General features: G+C 34.6%; 1 protein-coding gene across 4 annotated transcripts in view; it reads right to left on the bottom strand.

Annotated features, from left to right (window-relative positions):
* The window catches only part of PolD1 (DNA polymerase delta 1, catalytic subunit), a 235,125-nt gene that overhangs the window by 189,839 nt on the left and 21,074 nt on the right, over positions 1–24,212 (bottom strand). For all 4 annotated transcript variants that reach the window (XM_090414807.1, XM_090414808.1, XM_090414806.1 and 1 more), the window contains one exon: positions 17,002–17,291. In XM_090414807.1, the coding sequence (XP_090270933.1) occupies positions 17,002–17,291 (290 nt within the window). The remainder of the gene's footprint in view (positions 1–17,001; positions 17,292–24,212) is intronic.

Raw genomic sequence — 24,212 nt, 5'->3', positions numbered from 1 at the left:
AAAAAAAAACATACACGCTGACACCTCCATAACCAGCCAGTGGGTTTGAGGCTACATTATGAATGGTCGGTGAACTTAGAGCTCGTATAAAATTGGTGATCTTTTATCTGTTTTATTGTGTTTTAATCATCATCATCATCAAATTCCTGACATGTATCCTCAAGGGGTGTACAGGATATGATAGTACTACATGAAAAAAATTACATCATTACTAACTTCCTATCTACAATTTTCCTCCAAATCAGTCTGTTACTTGTCAAGACTCCAACATTAGCAGATCTTATATTTCTATCGTCTAAGGCACTTTGTACCGTATCAATCCACCTATATCTTGGTCTTCCTCTGGGTCGTTTTCCTGCCAACCTGGCAGAGAACACTTGTTTTGCTAATCTTTCTTCGCCCATTCTGTTTAAGTGACCATACCTCCTGTGATTAGCTCTGCTAATGCATTCCTGGATGTTGACAATTTGAAGTTCTTTCCTGATATCCTCGTTTTTAATATGATATTGCCATTGATGCCATCTGTTCACGCCTATAATCTTTCTCAGGATCTCTCATATCTGCAGTCTCTAGTCTTTGGTCAAGTGTTTTACTTCTGACCCAGCTCTCAAATCCATAAGTTAAAACTAGTTTGAACACTGTTACGTATACAGCTAATTTAGTGTTCCGACTAATTTCTCTCTTATTTCATATGAATTTATTCAATTGACTTCCCACCACACCAGCTTTGCTGATTCTGTTGTCTATTTCTATATTGAATTTACCATCTTCACTAAAAATCGTGCCTAAGTAGCTGAAATGTTTTACTTGTTCCACTGGTTCCCTGTTCACAATACAGTTGAAATTTTCAATAATTTTACCTATTTTCATTGTCTTTGTCTTTTTAATGCTGACCTTCATACCATATCTAGTGCAACAGTTATTCAATTTAGTCAGGGAATCTTGAAAAGTTGTAGCATGATTAAAAGTATAACATCATCCACATAAAGCAGAGAGCTGGCATTAACATCTCCAATTCTGATATCATGTTTAATACCACTTTCCTTCATAATGTGATCCATATAGATAACGAATAACACAGGGGATAACGTACATCCTTGTCTCACACCAGATTTAAGATTAAACCATCTTCCTGCACTTCCTTCAATTCTAACTGCCGACTTAAAACTCAAATAAAGACTAAGTATTGCTTGATATAACGCCCCACTGACAACATATAACTGTAGCATATTGAATAGCTTCTCTCTTGGCACCTTGTCATATGCCTTTTCCAAATCGACAAAACTTAAATACAGATCTCTGTTATATTCCCATGCTTTCTCGACTATTTGTTGTAAAGTGAAGATCTGATCCTGACAGCCTCTATTTGGCCTGAATCCAGCTTGTTCTTCAACAAGCTTTGCTTCCAAAATTCTTCTCAACCATTTCTCAAGTATACTTGCATAGATCTGGCCAGGAACACTCAGTAGGGAAATACCTCTGTAATTCTCACTTTCAGTTTTATTTCTTCCCTTTTTATATATGGGTACTATGAGAGTTCTACTAAAATCATCAGGAATTCGTCCCTCTGTCCAGGCTTTCTGAACTATGCAGTGCAGCCACTGTAAGACTCTTATACCACCATACTTCAGCATTTCTGGTCGAATATCATCTACTCCTGCTGTCTTTCCACATTTCAAGCCTTTGATGGCTTTTTCTACTTCAAGTATGGATATGTATTCCTGACTGTATGCCTGCTGAGTGTTTTTTACTCCTGTGCTATCACTGCTTGTTTCATTTAGCAATTTTTCAAAGTAATTACTCTATACTTCAAGGATATATTTTTCCCCTGTTATCATGTAACCTTTATCATCTCTAACTCCTTTTACAGCACTTTCCTCCATTCCAAAGCTTCAACAACTCCAGAATATTTTGCCATCTTCTTGATATTTTCTATATTTTTTATATATTTATAAAAAATATATTTATTTTCTATATTCTTGCCAAAGTCCTCCCATGACTTTTGTTTGGCTAGTTTTACACAATACTTAGCATTCTTGCATTTGTCTCTATATTCTCTAAGAGCACAAGCTGACTTATTTGACAGGAACTTTTGATATGCTTTCTTCTTTTCCTTCACTGCCTCTTTAACTTCCTGTGTCCACCAGGGAGTTCTGATTTTTTTATCCTTGCACACAACCTCACCACATGAATCTCTAGCAGAATCAATCCATGTTTTCTTCTGAGTTTGCCACTGAATCTCCAAGGTTTGATTCCTTTTCTCAAACTCTTTCATTTTTTCTTCAATAATCTTTGTGTATTTTAATCTACAGTTCACATCTGAGAGCTGCTCAACTTTTATTCGCTTTAAAACGTTCTTAAATGTTATTCTTTTCAATATGAAATTCAATTTTATCCTGCTCAAGACTGAATAGTGATCACTTCCAATTTCAAATCCTCTGTATACTCTGGTGTCCTGCACCAGGGAGAAAACATCACTATCAACAATAACATAGTCAATGAGACTTTTCTTATTTCTTGCCTCTTCTCTCCATGTGAATTTGTGCACATTTTTATGTTGGAACATGGTGTTAGTAATAACCAGTCCATGTCCTGAGCAGAAATCCGACAGATATTTGCCATTATTATTATTAGCTTTGCTCTTTTCTCCAAAATTTCCCAAAATATTTTTGTATGTCTCACAATCATTTCCTACTCTGCTATTTAGATCCCCAACAAGGACCAACTTTTCCTTTTTCGTTGTCAGTTGTTTTTTCGAAAGCCTCAAAAAAATTCCTCCACGTCTACCTTAGTAGAACCTTCTGTGGGACCATAGGCACAAATAAGTCTCATTGTCCAGTTCCCCATTCTCATATTTGCTCACATCACTCTACTTGAGACTGACTGCCATTCAAGATGATTAGCCTTGTATTTTGTGTTGAATACTATGGCTACTCCTTCTTTTCCTTGATTGTCATTGCCTGAATATAACATTTTGTATTTATTGCTCAGAAAGATCTCACCAGTTTTTGTCTTTTTTGTTTCAGTCACCCCAGTTATGTCGATCTGGTACTTATCTAATTCCTCAGCTAGCTCCATTTCTTTGCCATTCAGGCTTCTTATGTTGATAGTACCGATCTTTAACTCTGGTGATGTTGGGGTGTGTTTTCAGATTTGTTCCAGTAGCTGACTTTTCGCCCTGGTTCCCTATCAAAAGCAATGGGGGGGGGGGGGGTTGTTTAACCGGGCGATGCCCCAACCGGCATTAAATTTTGTCATGTCGTACCATCATTTTTTATTTTGGTTTAACCAATAAGAATACAATTTGGTCGGCTAAATTTCAAATTGCCAGCGCATCCTCATTCGTTTAGTATCTAAGTAGATACCCAAAAGGGTGCACCACGAGAAGGTGAGAATTGGACATTAGGTCAGAAGCCCTGGTCGGTTCTCCGCATTCCTTTAAAGGCTATGTGGAGGTCTCCTCTCAGTTATACAGCTTTAATCATATAATCATAATCATTTTAATCATAATAAGACTTAGAAAATTAGTTTTATAGTATATTAGTGCAGACTTTCGTGTTTTTTTGTATATTTAGTGTTTTATAACATTACTTATGTCACAAAACACTACATTTTTTGTTAAGATATTGCTATAATAAATATAGTTCAAAATGGTGCCAAAAAGACACAGGAAATGTAAGATAAGAAGAGCAGTGAAGTTGAGAACAAGAAGGCTTTCCCCGGTAAGCAGATTATTGGAAATATTGAGGTTATTGAAAATGAATTAACCTCCAAAATAGCAAAATTAAAGCAGATTATAAGAGAGATAAAGTCGGAATTACAAAAAGTAGAAGAGCATTTAAATGGACTTAGGGAGGAAAAGAAAATTAAGCAGCAAAATAAGAAACAAACAAAGCATAGAATCAGATAAGTCAGTACGTAACATAAATAAGGTAAGTAACATTGTAAAAAGAAGGATGTTATTTGGTATGGCAACTCTATCATAAAACATGCTGCTGGTGAGCAGGTTATAACTTCAGGTATTTGAGGAGCAACAATTAAAAATATAATGCAAGCAATTCAAAAACGGAAAATCGAGTAAACTAGATCATAACTGTAGTAGGTAATAACGACTTAACTAGTGGTAAGTCCAGTATGAGAGAAGACATGAAAAGGTTGTTGGAAGAGGCGAGAGTGAAGAGTGAGAAAGTGAAAACAGTAAGTATATTACCTTGATATGATAAAATTGAATTAAGAAGGGCTATGATGGCAAATGATTTGATGTGTAGAAGGAATGAATATAAGTTTTTGGATGTGTGGAGTGATTTTGAAACAAAATTAGAATTGTATAAGAGAAATGACCTACACCTGAATGTGTTTGGTATTAGGAGTCTTGAAAAACTAATAACTGGTATGAGACATAACACAGTCAAGGAAACTAAATTATAATGGGAGAAATGGTGAAAATATGAGTGAAAGAGCGATAATGTTATATAATTGTACTAATGATGGATGGAAATGTGTTATATTATGGAAATTTATCATGAGAATAATTTCGACATTGTGTTCATCTGGGTTCGGATCCATCAAACGTGTGCAAAGATGTCTACATGTATAATGCACCAAAGAAGAAGAATAGAGATCTGCAAGTTGTCCAATTGTGTCTTGCTGACTGTAGACAAGAGTATATAAAAGAACAAGCAGGTAGATTATTATGTCTATACATAAATGATAGGGGTATCAGAAACAAAGGGGTGGAGTTTGTTGCTTTGGTCAATATGTTGGGACCTTAGATGTAGGCATTAGCGAGACCTGGTAATCAGAATCGGACATACTGACTGGTCAAGTGTAAAGGGTATAGTATTTCTAGGAAGGATAGACAGGATAGGAGAGAAGGGGGATGTACTGCTAATGATATAGAATGACTTGAACCCAGTTAGTGTAGAGACCCATGATTGTAGTACTAGTAACAATATTCCATGTGGCAGTGAATATGAAGCCATCTGGTGTGAGGTGGAATCTAGGTGGAAAAGAGTAATCATAATAAGAGACTTCAATTATCCAAATATTGATTGGGTAGCAGTAAAATCTCATGAGAAAAATGAAACTGAATTTACTGAGCTGTTGCAAGACAAAAGGAACACAAGGTCGAACAGTCTCAGATTTGATTACAGTGTCAGAAGGTGTTTCACAGTTAAAGATTTAACTATTCTACCTCCAGTTGGTGACAGATAAGCGGTACTTAGTCACTTGGGAAGTGACTAAGTTTATGAATGTTCATTCAGAAAAGGTTATATGCTGAACTACAAAGCAGGAAATTATGACCGACTGAGAAGCATACTGAATTCAGCAGAATGGTATTGGTTGCTAGATGGGAAGAATATAGACAGTATATGAAAATCATGCAATATCAGAATGTGTCCTGAGAGTTCAAAGAATAAATAGGAAAGGAGTTAAATGGATGGGTAATCTTATTAAGCAAGAGATTTGTAAGAAAGGGATGATATAGAAGGAATACCACATGCATAAGAATTACACCCTTTATGAAAATTATAAGCATCAAACTAGAATATTCACAACTGTTATATGGAAAGCTAAGTCTGAATATATAAAGAAACTGGCTTTGCAAGCTAAAGATAACCCACAGGAATTCTATCAATAAGATGCAAGTAAAAGAAAAATGAATATGAAAGAATAACTCTTCTGAATGCAGATGGTGTGACGGTAACAGATGCAGAAGAGATTGTTCAACTAATTCATATTTATAAATTTAGGGACACAAAAACACACGTGTTGAACAGATTATTTTATTAATTACTAATAAAATAAAACTTGACATTTCGACCCCTGTATCGAGGTCATCATCGGAAGGATACAAGTGTATAAGGAACCAAGCTACATGCTCAAGCCCTGTATAATGGTAAACTAAATCTACGTAGTTAATTAATCCTTTTCCCTAGCCTGACCTCTAGTGATAAAAAAATAAAAATAAAATAATAATAATAATAAATTAATTAAAAAAATAAAATAAAATAAAAAAATATAAATACAACTACAATAAACTGCTAAAGTCCTCATGCATTAATATTCTTCTGGATTTGTACAGTTCTGATTGTTATAATATGATTTCTTTCAGTTGCTGTTGAATGTTACAAACACTTCACCAGGTTATCTTCTCGTAGTGGGATTTTTCTATAGCTAGTTTAGGTTGTTATACAGGTTGTAGATGGGTCCTCCACATTCTTGAAATGGTTAGGCCATCATTTTTGTTGAGATTTGGGTTGTGTTTGAGCATTTCACATGACTTTAAATTTTCTCTCAAACCAGGTTTTGGTGAGGTGTAGGGACTTGGTATTTTTCCAATCAATTCTTTGGTATGTTTGGAGTGCCTGATCAGAAAGGCCGGTTTCCCCAAATTAAGAATTCAGCACAGGTGCTAAAAGAGTGTTCAGCTGAACTAGCTATTCCTTTGACCAGGCTATAGAATTCAAGTCTCAGAACTAGGAAGATTCCACAGGAAAGGAAAGAATGTATGATAATCCCATTGTACAAGGGTGCAAAGACATGTATCCAACTATCGAAAACAATCAGTATCTCAGGAGTGGTGGTGATGATGGTGAAGATTTTAAAAAAATTGGTTACAGCTGCATTCAGAAATGGGTTGACAATGAATCTCTACTTTGCAATGAACAGCATGGGTTTAGTAAGGGAAGGTCATGTTTTAGCAACTTGCTTACATTCTATAATAATGTTACCATTGAGGGAATGACAAAGGGAATGGATACTCCATTCCCTTTGTCATTCCCTCTAGACAAAGGGAATGGATACTCCATGATATTTTTGAATTTGCTAAGGCTCTTGACAGAATACAGCATTGAAGGCTGTTGCATAAACTGAGAATGTGGGATTGGATTACAAAATATTAACATGGATAAGAGGATGACTGACTGAGAGATATCACAAAGTGTATATGTTGAATGTCAGTCTGCAAGATAACAGTGAACCAAGGACTGATCCTTGGTTCACTGTTATTCAATCTGTACATTAATGATATTGGGAAGGATTTGACATAAGCTACTTGCTGATGATGCAAAGATAGGGAAGGTAATCAGGAATGCTGCTGATATGCAGTGCTTACAGAATTATTTGAATAGGCTGGAATTGTGGAGATTGGAAAATGGATGTTAGTTCAATGTCAGTAAATGCAAAGTCATGCACATTGCATAATTAGATATCCAATGTCATATTATATTAGTGGGATTATGCTGGAAGAACTGATCAGACTATGAATCTTGGAGTGTTAGTAGATATACCAAAGATTGCAAACACTCAAAAGATAATTGCGATGATGAAACAAACTTTGATATGTAAGGATGTCATTTTGCCTCTTTACATAAGACCTTGATAAGACCTCACTTGAACTATCATGTGCAGGCCTGACTCCTGGTTTCCATTGTAATTCTGATACTTAAGAATCATCTCCTGGTTTCCATTGTGATTCTGATACTATGAATACTGATTATGAAGATAGATTGAGAATTCGTAGACTACAGACACTAGCAAAGGAGAAAGAGGAAGTGATATTATTGAGACTTACAAACTTCTGAAAAGGTCATACAGGATTTCAGCTGATGGAATTTTTCATTTTATAGAGGGTGAGGAAAGGATAAGAGGTCATCCTTGGAAGCTGAGAATGAATGACACTAAGAAGGGGGGAAGGGCTAGAATTTGCTCTCATAGGGTGGTGTGTGAATGAATTCAAGAATAAGTATGATAGCTGGAGCATGTAGTATGTGGCCTCCCTCAATGAGTCTTACTCCCTTATGGTTTCTCTTAATAATAATAATAATAAAATCCATACACGGTACAAAATGTATGATAGGTTTGCAAATAACCGTTCATGGGATATAATTATTATATTAGTTTTCAGCTTTTAGAGAATCAGTAGTCAGCATGAATAGACAAACATTAAATACTACAATGGATAATTCTTTCTGATTTCCAGTTCTTTGATATCTAATATATAAGTTTAATTCTTCATTCATTCATTCCAAATGATATCGTCAAGTACGAAGCATCCAATGTTACATAATTAATATTCATCATCCTTTAGCGCCATTTATGAGTATATTTATACAAGGGGGGAAAATGTTAACATTTGCTACTTCCTTGTTAAGTTTTGGGAAGTTCAATTCGCTTCAAGTACTACAGTGCATACTATTAGAGACCATGTAAGCTAGTAACTTCCAAAATGCTGTCCCCCCTCCTTTTTTTTTTTTGCAAGAATTATCAAAATGTCTAGTATGTGACAAATTAATACTATTCAAAGAGCTGAGTGATGGTAGTACTTCTGTAAAAATCCAACAATCACATTAAAATTTATTATGGTCATATATAACAAACACATCGACCCATATTTCATTCATGTGCTCTTGACAATTCTGTTTGCCAAATTTTTACACCTCAAATGGTCTGAATGAAACCAGAACTGAAATGATTTCACAAATTTGACAAAGATCCTAAATACTTTTATTAAATTAAATCCAGCTACTACAAAATTATCAACATCATTTCAAACCACTTTACCAAGAAAAATGATCGAATGAAACCAAAGGTGAACAATGTGGGCATATTCTTGTGCATCCAAAATTCAAAATGTTATTAATTTCCATCTGGCCAGAGTAAAGCAGAATTAGTGCATTATATAATCATTTCAACATATTTTTTTCCTTTAACATGGTCCAAATGAAACAAAATTTAGGATGACTCAACAAACTTTGATAATAACATGAATCAACGAATGTAACGAAGTACAAATTGAATTTAACAGATGTAAGCATTTTGCAAAATATGTCTAAAAAAAAAAAACTGAGATCCTGTAAAGTAACTGAAGATGATGTATTTAACTGGCTATGGTTAAACATATCATCCTCCTATAATCTATCAATGGAAAATGTTACATCTTGCAGCAACTTGAAAATTTTGGAGGGGATTCATCACAGTGAAGATTGCATTTTATCTAATGAATTGTTAGTTATTCAAGTTTGAATTTAAGTAGAATCTTGCCAAATTATTTTATAAATAGTCATAATGAAAGAAAAAAAAAAAAAAAAAAAAAAAGGTGCAAGGCATTCAGAAGTATTCTTAGTAAATGTAGCCTTATCTATGTCTGATCTTGTGATGGTGTTTTTTTCTATTATTCTATTCTACAAGAATGTACTGTATTACTTAAAAACTACAGAGATTAACACATGCTACCAAATAGTTCAACATATCATAGATGAGTATAATCTCTTTGGGTATAACTGTAATGATTATACTAATGAATAGTATAATATGTTCTCTGTTCCTTATATTAAGATTACATGTTCAAGTCCTGACAAAATTTATATACCACATTCAAGGCACTCCTATCTTCAAAGCACAAACAATTATACTTTATATAATGGGTTCTACCAGATCCTTTTTAATGCTAGTTCTCCTACTTTAAATAGAAAGGTTATTTAGTGGAAATCAGAAAAGATGATATAAAGGAGTCCACTAGAAGGCAACATGCACAGAAGATGTTTTGAGTAGTGCAGAAAGATAAGCAATTTTTTTTCAAATTTTCATTAAATTTTGTATTCAAAGATATACTGTTTCTCTGTAATAATGGCAACTAAGATGTCATTGTTAGGGGAGTCTAATATGCGAGATTCTTTTCGTGCAGTGTGTGTGTGTGTGAAATTCATTTGTTGTGAAAAGTGAAAGATTTATACAAAGAAAAGGAGATTGGTGAGTGAAGATGCAAGAAAAGTGTTTTGAAGTGAATGCCAGTTGTGTGGAGAGAGTAAATAGCAGAGTAGAGAATAATAATAAAAGTTGGAGAAAATAGTAGTATCAGTCACACTGTTGAAAGCACACTGTGAGAGCAAAAAAACAACTTCATGAAAGAAACAACATGCTTAAATGGAGTCCTTAAGCATGAGACTGGACAGTAGCAAAAATATCAGTAAATGGTAGAGCAGAGAAGAGAACCTTCTTACCTTACAATCCTTGCTTTTTTCTCTTAAAAGCAAGAATTGTGAGGTAAGAAACAGGAAAATATGGTAAGCCAGAGAAGGAGAGTAAGCTCAAAAATTTTTATATTGATTCTATGATAAGATGAGTACTAATGAAAGCAGTTAATTTTGTTTCCCTGGTGTAAAAATTAATATTAGTGAAGCTGGAAAGATGCAAAAAAAAAGTATGTAGGCGTAGGTTTCTGTGGTTTAGCAGTTCATAAGAAAGATTCTGGTAATTGGACCACATGTTTATTAAGATAAATATCAATAAAAATAAAAAACCCGACAAGTTTCGTAAGTTGTTTGACTTACATCTTCAGGGGTCAAAGGTAACTAAAAGTTTAAACACAAGAAATGAGAAATTATTCAAAATAGTTCATTCGATGCAGTTGTAGCCATCTAACTGTTCATTAAATTATATATCCGAATGCAGATTCAGTCAATACTAAGTTTGAACAATGCTAGATGCTGTCACGTTCTGTTGTTCACGTTCATATTGTCCGAGGTCTGACTTGGGTATATTTTTTTATCAATGCAGACCAAACTTGGTGTAGAATTAGGCCCTAGTTTTTGTTGCATTGCATTGGAATTCTAAGCATGTTTCCACTGGCCATAATGCACTCTAGCAAAAAACAAACATGTCTTACAATGAAAAAAATTGTTACATAAGAAAATTATAAGAAGCTGCAAACATGCTTAGAATTCCAACGCAATGCAACAAAAACCAGGGCATTTGGTCTGCATTGATAAAAAATATACCCAAGTCAGATCTCGAACAATGAGAACATGAACAACAGAATGTGACAGCATTCAGCATTGTTCAAACTTAGTATTGCACTGAATCTGCATTCGGATGTTTAATTTAATAAACAGTTAAACGGCCACAACTGCATCGAATGAACTATTTTGAGTAATGTGAGTCAAACAACTTACGAAACTTGTTCCTTATATTAAGATTACATGTTCAAGTCCTGACAAGTTTTTTATTTTTATTTATTGTCAGGTTTTTTATTTTTATTTATCTTAATAAACATGTGGTCCAATTACCGGAATCCTTCTTATGAAAAAAAGGTATGATAAAAGAATTAACTCTTCTGGCTGGCAAAAATAATTTGAAAGATCAAAAATACTGTAAGAAACAAGTTATGAAAGAAATACTGGAGGAATACAAGTCTGCTGCCATGCTATGATAGAAGCGAGTTAAGGACAGTGATCGCAACTGAATGAATGCATAGGTTGTGCAGAAGGAAATATATAAGTTTGTAGACCAATACTTCTAATTTTTTTTTTTTAGGAAATGACAATGTAAACTAAATTATTAATTATAAAATTTTTAATTAATTACTACCTATATTTCGGTAAAGTTACACTGCCATCTTCAGATCACAAAACAATTATATGCACACGTAGGCACTCACACACTCAAATTTGTTGAGGTTTCGGAGGTTATTCAAGGAATAATCTTTTGTACTTGTACTTGCTGTGGTGTAATAAAGTGGCCTTCTTCCAGCATATTCTGTGATGAGTGTCCAATGCATGGTCAGTAAGTCCTGAGTGGCTGTATTGGTGAAACCTAATGTAGTCCTTGTGTTTGGATATCCTGCCTGTTTGGCCGTAGTAGGTCTAGGGGAAGTGGCTGGTCTTTGGTGGAATGGATAAGAGATGCCGATTTCTCATATGGTTTGTAACTGGTTGTGAGGTCATATTTTCTTAGAATTTTTGTTAGTTTTTTTGGATGTACCCTGTATATATGGAATGGTAATAGATTTAGAGTAAGCTCTGTTATGAAGGAAAGGGGTTGTAGCCATTGGCTACGAAGTGTTAAGGATACGGTTAAGTTCAGTAGCTAGGGTATTTTTATTTGAACTGATTAATTTTGCCCTGTTATATAGGGTTTTTATAATCCTATATTGTTGGGAGGGGGTGGGGCGACTGCTAGTGAATGTATCTACCAGTATGTGTAGGTTTTCTGTAAACAGAGAAAGCTAGGGATCCATCTGACTGGCATGTAATCAGAGTGTCTAGGAAAGGGAGATGGTTGTTTTCCTTTTCTAAGGTAAACTGGATCCTGGGATGTTGACTGTTTAAGTGTGTGGCGAAATTGTGGAATGTATCCAGGCCTTGAGGGCAAATCGTGAACACATCATCCACATAGTATAGCCAAACAGTGGGTTTATGTGGGACAGAGTTTAAGGCTTGTTCTGGGTCTCCATAAAGAAGTTGGCCAGGGATGGAGAGTGAAGAACCCATGGCTGTCCCCTCTATCTGTTTGTAGAATTTTAATTTTGCAAACAAAATAGCCTGGACTCATGGTGAACTGAAATAGGGCTGAGATATCAGGAGGAAGCTTGGCTTGGATGAGGTCTAAGGTATCTCTCAGTGGGACACTGGTGAATAAAGAGAAGACATCAAAACTGACTGTCATCAGTGTGTTGGAGTGAGAAGTTTTCTATACTGGCTTTAAAGAGGGCTGAGTTTTTTATGTGTGAAGGTGTGTTGTCAGTATATTGTGTGAGCACTTCTGCTAATTTGTATGTGGGGGAATCAATGCTATCTACAATGAGATGTAATGGTACATTATGCTTATGGATTTTTGGTAGTCCATATATCTGGGGGATGGCAGGTGTAGAGTTAAAAAGGTTTTAGTCTGTTAATCACTTCCACTGGACAAGAAGTAACCTTCTTAAATAGCCTATGGAGTGTTCTGATTTGGGAGGTGGTGGGATTATATTCTACTGGGAGGTAGGTAGATGATCTAAAAGTAGGAAGACAAGCTTAATTGTGTAATCAGATTGGTTTAGAACCACATTGGCATTTCCCTTATCTGCTTTAGTAATTATTATATTTCTGTTATACATAATAAATAACGGAAAAACTCACGTAGAAATATTATTTAATAGTATAATTTTCGCCTGTGTGTCACAGGCATCTTCAGTACAATTAGGCACAAAAATTAAACACTAACTGACAATTCCAAAAAGCGCCACCTAAGTAGCTGGTGTAAGATAACTAAAAAGGTCAATAACTTTCCTAAAAAAAAAAAAAAAAAAAAAAAAAAAAAAATTAATACAATAAAAAGTTAGGAAAGATTAGCTGATTTGTAAAGTACTATCTCCCATACAGGGGATAGACGTAAGCCGTCGGATCTGTTTAAGTTAGGAGAATGAAGTAGAACTTCTGATGAACTTCAACAATTTCTCAATAAGTTAAACGCATTTCATCCTAGGATCAAGTTTACCCTAGAAGTAGAATCAAATAAGCAGTTAGCCTTTTTAGATCTTCTAATTCTTCGCCAACCAGATGGTAACCTACATTTCTCAGTTTATAGAAAGAAGACTCATACAGGCCATTATATCCATGCGGAATCTCATCACCATCCCAGTCAAAAGGCAGGAACTATTAAAACACTGGTTCATCGGGCCCACTCCTTTTGTTCTACAGACGATCTTTTACAGAAAGAAATACGATATATAACTTCTTCCTTTCTATCTAATGGCTATAAGAATTGCTTCATTAAAAGAACTTTGAGTAGATTTAATATGTCTTCCTCTTCAAACACAGAGGAAATAACGCGCATTACCATCCCTTATATACAAGGCATCAGTGAACGTATAGCAAAAATTTTAAAACCACTGAATATTTTTGTTGCCTTTCGACCGTTTAGAAAAATCTCCACCTTTCTCGCTTCTCCAAAGGACAAGCTTCCACATCTTAATCATCCAGGTGTCTACCAGATTCCGTGCTCTTGTGGATTATGTTATTTCGGACAAACGGGAAGATCTGCCTCCATTCGGCTAGAAGAACACCAATCTTATATTGAATACTTTAAACCTGAAAAGTCTGGACTTGCAGAACATGCCATCTTCACTAGACACAGAGTTCATTGGAGAAAGACAAGAGTTCTTCACAAAAGTCAGTTTCTCATGGAACGCCTTTATAAAGAAGCATGTGAAACTCTACTTCTTTTTTTTTTTTTTTTTTTTTAAGGAAAGTTATTGACCTTTTTAGTTATCTTACACCAGCTACTTAGGTGGCGCTTTTTGGAATTGTCAGTTAGTGTTTAATTTTTGTGCCTAATTGTACTGAAGATGCTTGTGACACACAGGCGAAAATTATACTATTAAATAATATTTCTACGTGAGTTTTTCCGTTATTTATTATGTATAGTTATGTCTACTCACGGTTTACCTCTTTTAAAACCTATATTTCTGTTGTTTTTCATTTCTTGCAGAGCTTTGAATTCTTCTTTTCACAGGTTGCTTTTTGGTTGGCTTGGGTAAGAACACTCGCTACATCTAGTCTGATACTGTTGGCAATATGGTTGGGAAGGCTGCAGATACCTCGTTCTACCTACAGGTGGATCGAGGTATCTGCTTGGATGAGGTCTCTATCATTATTTCTTCTTGAGGGATCTTTTTTGGTGCTATAGTGAAGTTGTGGCCACGCATGAGTGCAATGATTGTTTCAGGCTTCAGGGTAAGGGATGACAGGTTTATTACCATTTTGAGAGGTAGTTGAGGTTGGTGATGCACTCTTTTTTAAACTCAAATTTTTTAATGTGTCAACATTGTATTCTTTGAAATTCCTTTCAAATTTTAACTACTAAACTTAACCATATCCTTAACACCCTCTTACTCAATGGCTACGACTCCCAAAAAATATTAAAACCAGTTAACCCCCCCCCCCCCATTCATAACAGAGCTTACTTTAAATCTATCACCATTCCATATATCTGTACATCCAAAAAACTAACAAAAATCCTAAGAAAATATGACCTCACAACTAGTTACAAACCACACCTGGTTTAGCTCATCATTTCTCAACATCAAATCACGTTATAGATTGGAAAAACAGTTCTATGCCTTACATCGAGAATGACTACAGATACAGAACTTTAAAAGAAGCAGCTGTGGTACTACGCACAGGCAATAATTTAAATAGAAATCAGGGTATCATTCTTAAAGATACATGGAAAAATCTCATCATCTCTCTCAGTTCGACAGAATTACAATATGCAAAAAACTACACAACACGTGGTCATGTACAGGAATCTGACTGAAGCTTTTGAACACATGCACGCCTTCAAACAGAATGATCAAACAGTTACTAAAGTGTATGTTTGAAATATAACTTAATGCATTTGTAGATTATTAGATATATGAAGAGCCAAAGGCTTCAATTCGGCGACATATAACTTGTTTAAGTTAAGGGATATTACATCCCATATAGTTTCTTAGCCGAATAAGAAACTCAAAGAGTTTCATGCCGAATATAGTAGAAACTATATAAAGTTCGGCGATTCCAAGCGTATCTTATTCGGCTAAGAAACTATATGGGATGTAATATCCCTTAACTTAAACAAGTTATATGTCGCCGAATTGAAGCCTTTGGCTCTTCATATATCTAATAATTTATTAGGACACCTCATGGCAAAACTCGTAGAAGGGTTGTAAGTTCTGTTCGCTACAAACTTGATATTAAATAGGTCTGCCTACTCACTGATGAGACCTCAATAAAGGTTGAAACCGGTCTGGGTAGTGACCTTCTCTCATAATGTCGAACAATAATACAGCTCCTAGGAGCTAAGTTCACATTATGGGTAAATATCAAGAATAGTGATCGGAGCTTGCTCCACCTTTGACACAAGTTGCCTCAGCTTGCACTACCTTTAGGGTCAGTTGCTGCAGTATCCAGGTATTTGCTTACGCTTGGAATCGCCGAACTTTATATAGTTTCTACTATATTCGGCATGAAACTCTTTGAGTTTCTTATTCGGCTAAGAAACTATATGGGATGTAATATCCCTTAACTTAAACAAGTTAATGCATTTGTTTTCACACCAGTTCAGCCTTGAAAATGCTAGACAGTGGCTAGTGAAACTTGTTGGCTCTTTGTATATTTTATCATTTATCTTCTGGTCTTTTAATAATAAAAGTTCTTTAATAAAACATATTCAGAATATAAATTTTATTATTCTACTTAACAAAGAATTGGGCTAATGTAGTTTGGCAGGTATTTTGTTTCTTTTTTTCATACAACCAACGGTATGGCCCAATTGCCTCTTCTACTCTTCTGCAAATTTTACTGCTTCTCTCTTCATCATCAAATCTTTTTCACACATCCACTTTTTTGCTCACTAATTCTTTTACTCATGAATAAAGCTTGGGAAAATACTTTAAAATAAACAAAAGTAAGGAAAACACACTCATATAACATTCCAAAGGAAGCATGAGATGACCATCAAAGTGCTATGTAATTATAGTACACCCACACTTTTGTACAGCTTTGCTTGACGTGGTGCCAAAAATAGTTGATTCATGCTGAAGGGGAGAAAGAAATGAAGGACGTATGAATCGGTCGTCAACACACGAAATTACGTGATTTATAGATAAAATTTCCCAACTGTTATACAAGCAAAATAATTACCACTTTAAAAACTACAATGATCATAAAAGAGAATTTAATTTTCCGACGTGTAATAATAAGCAACTCATCCCAGAAGACGGATCAATTACCCTATTATCGGAATGGATTCTACTTTTTGTGACATGCGCAGAAGTGTCGAAGGGTCTCGAATCTGTGGGTGTACTATAGCAGACAACATAAATATCGGTGGTAAATTTTGGAACATAGTATACATAGTGTACATGGAAGTAGTGTAGTTGGCCATTAAAAATAACTTTGTTAAATATTTTAAATAGGTAACTAAATTATTTCATTCTAGTGAGTGATTTTTTAAAATAGTTAGCCATAAATATGTATAAATAGAAAGTTTTTAAAATCTGTAACATTTATTTTTAAGATGCATATAGGCACACTAATTGAATATTAGAGGCGCGCTAATCGAATTGGGTATTGAAAAATGACGCTAATCTAGGGATTACTGTATATTAATATGTCTATTATGAACATCTCTAAAATCTAGTCTTAAGTCCATGATGTAAAAATGAAAATTTATCCAGAAAAAAATTAAGCTTACTCTAAAATTTCTGCAATGTTCATTCTTGAAACCTAATGGTGCAAGAACAAAGAAATAGGGCAAGAATCCATGAATATGACATAAAATACTGTTTCCTTCTGCTGTGACTCCATACATTCTCATTATGGGACCTGGATCTACTGTAGATCCTGGCATTCCTGGAAGATGGTCAGCTACATAGTGATCAACATCTAACTGTTGGAAAATGAGTGTATCTCTAGAAGAAAGTAGAGGAGGGGGATGAGGTCTGGACCATTTGATACTAGTTGATAAATTTTCTGGTCCCTCACCTAAAAAAAAAGAATATATTTCCAATTAAGAAACTATTTTCAACAACTAGGACTTCGCCATGCATTACTGTGTTAATATGCAACTATGTCACCAAGAAAAAGAGGAATCTGACTGTTTCAAAAATGTTATCATATGTCCAATTCTTTTTGGTGACAAATTACTTAAATATATAAGAGTATAGCACAAAAATTACAATTTCTTAATTAATTTAACTTGCTTATGTAATTAATTTATTTGCAAACTTTTAGTACTATAAACTAAGAAAAATATTTTATAGTCATCTTTCAGATCACAGGATGTAGCGATTATTGTGCACAAACAGAACATGTTGCAAGGGAACATGTCACATCCATTTTATTCAATGAAAATTAATTTCTTAAAAATTATTATTACAGAAACTAATAGATAGCCTGAGTGATCATTCAGTATTTAATTGTATGACTTGACAGCAGTTGGCAACAAATAACTGATACAGAACTTTAAACACCATTGCCCTTAGAGAGTGCTCACCTTCTAACAGACCACATTAGGCAAAGCAGATGTCAGAAATCTAAATTATTTCCATTTAAATCAAAAAACAGTATAACACAGTCAGCTCTCAAAATCTGGCATTCAAATCAAATACCATAAAATGCCTTTTTACTAGAAAAAAGTTTAGCATTTGTGCATTTCAAAAACTTTCACATTAGATGTTAGCAAAAACATATGTTGAAATATGGTGAATAAGAAAAAAAGCAAACAAACAAAAAAAAATAGTATGACAGTACTCAAATACATATTTTAAGATATTTTATTGGCTTCATGGGATATTTTAAAAAGAAATTAAAATATCCAAATGCTCTTCTTATGATCATGGAATCGAAACATTAAAAAGTTCATGCTGAGCATAACAAATCATCTCATAATTCCAGTTTGCTATCTGTTGAGTATGTAACAAGTGAGTGCTTTCTAGAAGTGATTCTCAAACTGCAGGTCATAACCCAATAGCGAGCCATGAAATCAGTTCAGCGGATCAGAATCAACATTTATTCTTCATTCTATATTCTTTTTTAAATGAAATATAAGGGAAAATATCAGTGTATCTCACTCTGAATGGCCCTACTCTGCTTAATGATATTTATCATTAAGCAGAGTAGGGTCTTTTTCATTCCAGATGTTTTCAATTTACACTAACTGCTACTATATATAACACAAAGACTAACTATGTCCATACTGTATTTAGTGGTACAATAAACCTACTTCATTTTCTTGAATTTGCAGATGGTGCCTGTTGGGAGGGGATGTTTATAACCATACAAGGGTATTTTCATTCCTCTTGCAAAACTCTTTATTTCTATGAATAAAAATGAATCCTTCAATGCTTTATGGCAATGTTGCGACAGGTGGTCCACAGGCAGACTTAAATTAATTAAATAAATATATAATTTTTAATTATCCAAATAAACTAAAATTGAATAGGTAAAAAGTATTGAAATCAAATGGAGACTTAAAAAAAACAACAAATAGCATCAGAATGTTCAAAGGCAGAAGCAATAAAACTATATTGCTGTTCACTTCACCCCTCTTTTATTACTTGTTATTCTGGCACTACAATAATATGTAACGGCAGAATAACGAATAATAAGAGAGGTGAAATGAACAACAGTATAGTTTTATTGCTTCCGCCTTCCCTTGCTGTTTTGTCAGATTTGAAGTGGACATGTGTTATCCACGTTTCAACCAATTGCTTGTTGTTTATTGATTTTTATTACTGAAGGTTTTCCTCCTTCAAACCTTCAGAAGTGCTAAATGATACTTGGACAAAGCGTGTCACGAATTAATCCCAGTATTTATATATTTATATATTTTTCGGAAACATTTTTTAATAATGGAAAATTGGCTTAGAACTAGAACTTTGAAAAGAAGAGCAAATGAAACAGGTGATGCTAACCCTAACTGTGATACACATGTTGTAATGGCGAGTAAATTTGATACTATTAAAGTACAAGAAACAAGCAGTTCAAAGAAAAAATACAGTAGGAAATATAACAGTTCATATTTGGAATTCAGGTTTACTTGGTGTGAAGATGAAAGTGAACAGAAACCTCAATATGTTTTGTGTTATGAAGTGTTTTCGAATGAGTGCATGAAACCTACGAAACTCCGACATTTAGAAACTAAACATTGTGATGTGAAAAATAAGCAAATTGAAAAAAAAAAAGCCAATTCCAGCAACATTAAATCATGGTAAAGATGTAGTTTCGGCCATGGGTTCGATTAATAGCAAGGCACTGGAAGCATCTATCTCTTGAGTTTGCGCATAGCAAAAACAGGAAAACTTCATTCTATCAGGGAAAATTTACTACTTCCAGCTATAAAAGATGTGGTAAAAACTAAGTTTGGGAACAGGTTACTAAAAGATGTTGATTTGACTCCTTTTTCAATGACACTGTTGGTAACAGAATTAATGATATGGCAGGTGATGTAGAATCTCAGTTAATTGAAAGAGTTAAGAGAGCTCTTATTATGCATTACAAATAGACGAGACTACTGATATTACAGATGATGCGCAGTTAATATGCTACGTAAGATATGTGCATGATAACAACATTCATGACGATATTCTGTTTTGTAGAACTTTGTCATCCCGAAAAACTGGAGAAGAAATATTTCACATTCTCAATAATTACATAATACACAAAGGGATCCGGTGGGAAAAATGTATGGGCTTCTGTTCAGATGGAGCTTGTGCCTTTACAGGCAAGCATAGTGGGGTTGTTTCTATGGTCAAGGAATGGCTCTGGATATGAATCGGGTATATTGTTTCATACATAAAGAAAGGTTGGCCTCCAAAGGAATGCCACCAGAATTTAAAACTGTGCTATACAATGCTGTAAAGCTAGTTAATTTTATTAAGGCTCGACTGCTAAATAACAGCTTATTTTCAGTATTCTGCAATGAAATGGCCAGTGAATAATATACAATTTTTTTTTCATTCTGAAATTCACTGGATTTTCAGGGGCAAAGTACTAACAAGCTTATTTATTAAGGCATGAAGTTTTATTGTTGTAAATGAACTTAATTCTAATTTTGCAACAAGGAGTGATGCAAAATTAAAATGAACGTAATTCTAATTTTGCATCACTCCTTGTTGAAAAAACATGGTTATCAACACTATCCTATCTTTCAGACTTTTTTTCAAAATTATATGAACTAAATCTCTCTCTTCAGGGAAATTTTTTAACTGTTCTTGATGCCTATGACAAAATAAAGGCATTCAAGTAAAAAAAACTGGTGCTATGCATTAGTTATGTAAAAGATAGATAATTTGCACCTTTTCCAAGATTGGAATCCTTTTTAGTGGAAAATGATATTTTTGTTGATTCTGAGTTTCTGAAAGGGTTTGTGACCACCTCAAAACTGAAACATATTGAAACATATTTTCCAAATAACTTTCATAAGAAATTTCTGTGGGTTCGAGATCTATTTCAGGCTTATAGACATGAGAACGACCTTTCGTTATCAAAAAAAGAAGTTTATTGAGCTTTCAAGTGACAGTGGGCTTAAAATGCAATTCCGTGATCTTGGTTTTGCTCGATTCTGAATCTCGCCTTCAGTGAGAAGTGAATTTCCCGAATTATCTGAAGCAGCACTGAAAATCGTCATGCAGTTTTCTAAACTTATCTTTGTGAGAAAGGATTTTCATCGCACCTTCAAATAAAAACAAAATACAGAAATCATCTTATTGCATGTGCCGATCTTCAACTGAAGCTGATCAATATTGAGCCAGATATCCAACGACAATGCAAAGGCCGAGAAGATGAACCATCTGATTAAAAGTAAGTAGTAACATAATTATATCATATTATTTATTTGGATTACAGTTTCCGATTATTCTCATTACTGGTTTTGAAATTAATCCATTTCCAAAATCGGACAAGAAATGACAGTTACGCAAAGTGACTTCATGATGAGGCTCAGCTCTGCTGGTGAAGAGGATAGGTGCCCGCATCTCGTTTAGCGAAGTTGCGTACAGTCGCTTGCGGGAATATGTGGCTGAGCACACCGAATTCTTCGCATGCAAACAACAACATCCGTACAGTCATGGATTGTACAGAAACACACATCACAACGTAACGAATACAAGCAGCACACAGGATGGATATAAATAAAACCACCACACGATTAATGAATCTGCCAGATTTACGATGACCACTGTTGTGCTTCTGGATAAAACAGGACGGATATAATTAAAACCACCATCATAACACGATTAGTACAAATCACATGCATATGGTATATACAGCATACAGTCGCTGGCAGGAAAATGCACCCAACCACGTGGATGGCACTTTGTGACTGGCATCGTGGGTTGGACTGTTTCTAGATATCGGGAATGACCTCACATAGCAGAACATTTTAAATTTTTTTGCTGGTCATGGAAAACTCCTCAGGGAAATAAGGCAATTCGTATTGGCCGGAAGTATGTGTGTGTGGATGGGGGGGGGGGGGGGGGGTGTTAATGGTTTTGGGATGTTCTCAGTGAAATTTTTGGGTATATGCAGGGGATGGTTTGGACAGGACAAGGGATGTCACCGATGGAATCTATGGATGTCAAGTTCGTATTCAGTATTATGATGAATGGCGTAAGATAAGAACAACATTTTTCCCTCGTCTCATAACACACTTAGTGAATGGAACAATTTGCATGTCGCAGGTTGAATCAAAGTGTGCGTGAAGCTAAAAGTTGTTTTGGAGCTAGCTTCATGAGTATGGGCAGATGAATGGGGATGACATATAAAACATAAAGTAGCTGTGGGTAGATGAATGGGGATTAAAGAAAAATGCTGTTGTGGGCAGATGAATGAAGATATCAGCGGGGCAGCACCGACGTTCCCCATTCATTTGCCCATGGTATCAACGCGTTAAAAATATTGTGGGGTGAGCTTAACGAATGGGCAGATGAATAGGAGTATCTTTTACTGATACCTTTATTTGTTTAATAAAAATTAAAACTTTGTTCAGTGATGATACTTTTAATCGTTTACTTCCAACTTAATTATGTTTCCATATGTATTTGTAAATATTGTATGTAAATATGTAAATCTCGGTAATCCCCACACAGATTTTAAAAAAAAATCACATAACTTAGTGGTCAGTAGAATTGTTTTAGGCATTTTATTGGTCCTTAGGCTTAGGAAGGTTGAGAAACACTGCTTTATGGCAAGTATACCTGTGGTCTTAAACATTTTCTGATTTCTGTTTTGGTTGTTTATTTTGAGTTTTTTTTTTTCTCCCTAGGTTGTATTTTAAATAATAATAAAATTCATGTTTGATATTAAGCTTATCATATTTCTGTTCTTACCTTATTATATGTAACGACACACATTGTTTGGAAAATTTTTGTTTCAGTTTAGCATATATAATAACGTGTGTGTGTATATATATATGTATGTATGTGTGTTGTTTTTACGTGCTTTTCATTTCTCCTTGATGTAGAGAGCTGACCCTAGATGTGGTGCAACACCATAGAAACTCACAGCAAAGCAGAGTAATATTTATAAACTTCGTTGCATTCCAGAAATCAGTTTATGTTCAAGGCCAATAGTATCAGATAGTTAATTGATTTTTGAAAGGCAGCCAAGTATTTTGGAATTGCTTTACCTCTGCTGTCAGTTGCCTGGTATTGTACCAACCCCAGTCATTTCAGGGTATCGCATGTGTTGGGTTGAGAAGTAAAATGTATTCTTTTTTTTATTGTGAGTCACAGTCAGAAAAGCTTGAAAACACTGGAGAAAGAGAAGATGTCTTTGCTTTCCAGTTATATAATCACTGATAATTAAGAGAAATTTTAAAAATGTTTGTATTTTTAAAAGGTGTAAGTATGTGAAATTGAAATTCAGGTGTGTGTGTGTACACACACACACATACATGGAGCCCTCTATATAGAGAGAGCTCCAGAAATTCACAAGCAAATTATGAAACAAATGGCGAGTACATTTTTAGCCTGGTTCTAAATGCATTCAAAATGTACTGCCTTATTTTTTTTTTGCATAATTTGCTTTTTTTTTTTAAACATCATTTCATTAACTTTCGAATCATTTAATCATGAAATTAATTTTTTTTTTCAATTAGAAGATATCATTGTAATTAATTTTATTTTAAGAGAGAGAGACATCCAGGGAGTCAGGAACTCATCGAGAGAGAGGCCATATTATTCACACCAGCTGTCATACCTGTTCTTGAATTCATTCACGCTACTTGCACACACAACATCCAACATCCATGGATGCCCTCTTGTCCTTTCCCCACCCTCCATAAAATGAAAAATTCAATCTACTAAAATTCTGTATAACCCTTTCAGAAGTTTGTTAGTTTCAATCATATTGCCCCTGTTTCTCCTGTTTGCTAGTGTCTGCAGCATACAAATTCTCAATCTATCTTCCACAATCCTGATATCATTTTTCACACTTTCCTTTGCACTCTCTTCACTATATCAGAATCGCCAAAGAAACCGGGAGACAGAACTGCATACAATAGTCCACGTGAAGTCTTATCAAGGCCTTATAAAGAGTAAAAATGACTTTCATATCTTTACATGTCAAGATTTGTTTCAGCATTGCCATTATTCTGAATTGTATTTGCAATATTCACTATATGACCCTTGAACTTCAACTTCCTGTCTATTAAAACTGCAAGATCCCTAGCCTCATCGGTTTCCTCAAGCATGATCCCACCAATATAATATGACATCGGATATCCAATCACACCAAAGTGCATGACTTTACATTTATTAAGTTAAATTTAATCAGTTAATTTCTTCATAGATTATTCGTTCCTACCAAAGTTAGTTTACACATAGTACTCTTGAAGATACCTTGCTTCTGAAATGTAATTTTAATCTGTGACAAGTGGCACTATTTATCTCTTACCCTCTGTTA

This window comes from Typopeltis vanoorti, chromosome 25, assembly GCF_054136105.1.
Source record: "Typopeltis vanoorti isolate ZY-2024b chromosome 25, IOZ_Tvanoo_1.0, whole genome shotgun sequence".
Lineage (NCBI taxonomy): Eukaryota > Metazoa > Arthropoda > Arachnida > Uropygi > Thelyphonidae > Typopeltis > Typopeltis vanoorti.
This window is presented reverse-complemented; position numbering and strand designations above follow the sequence as displayed.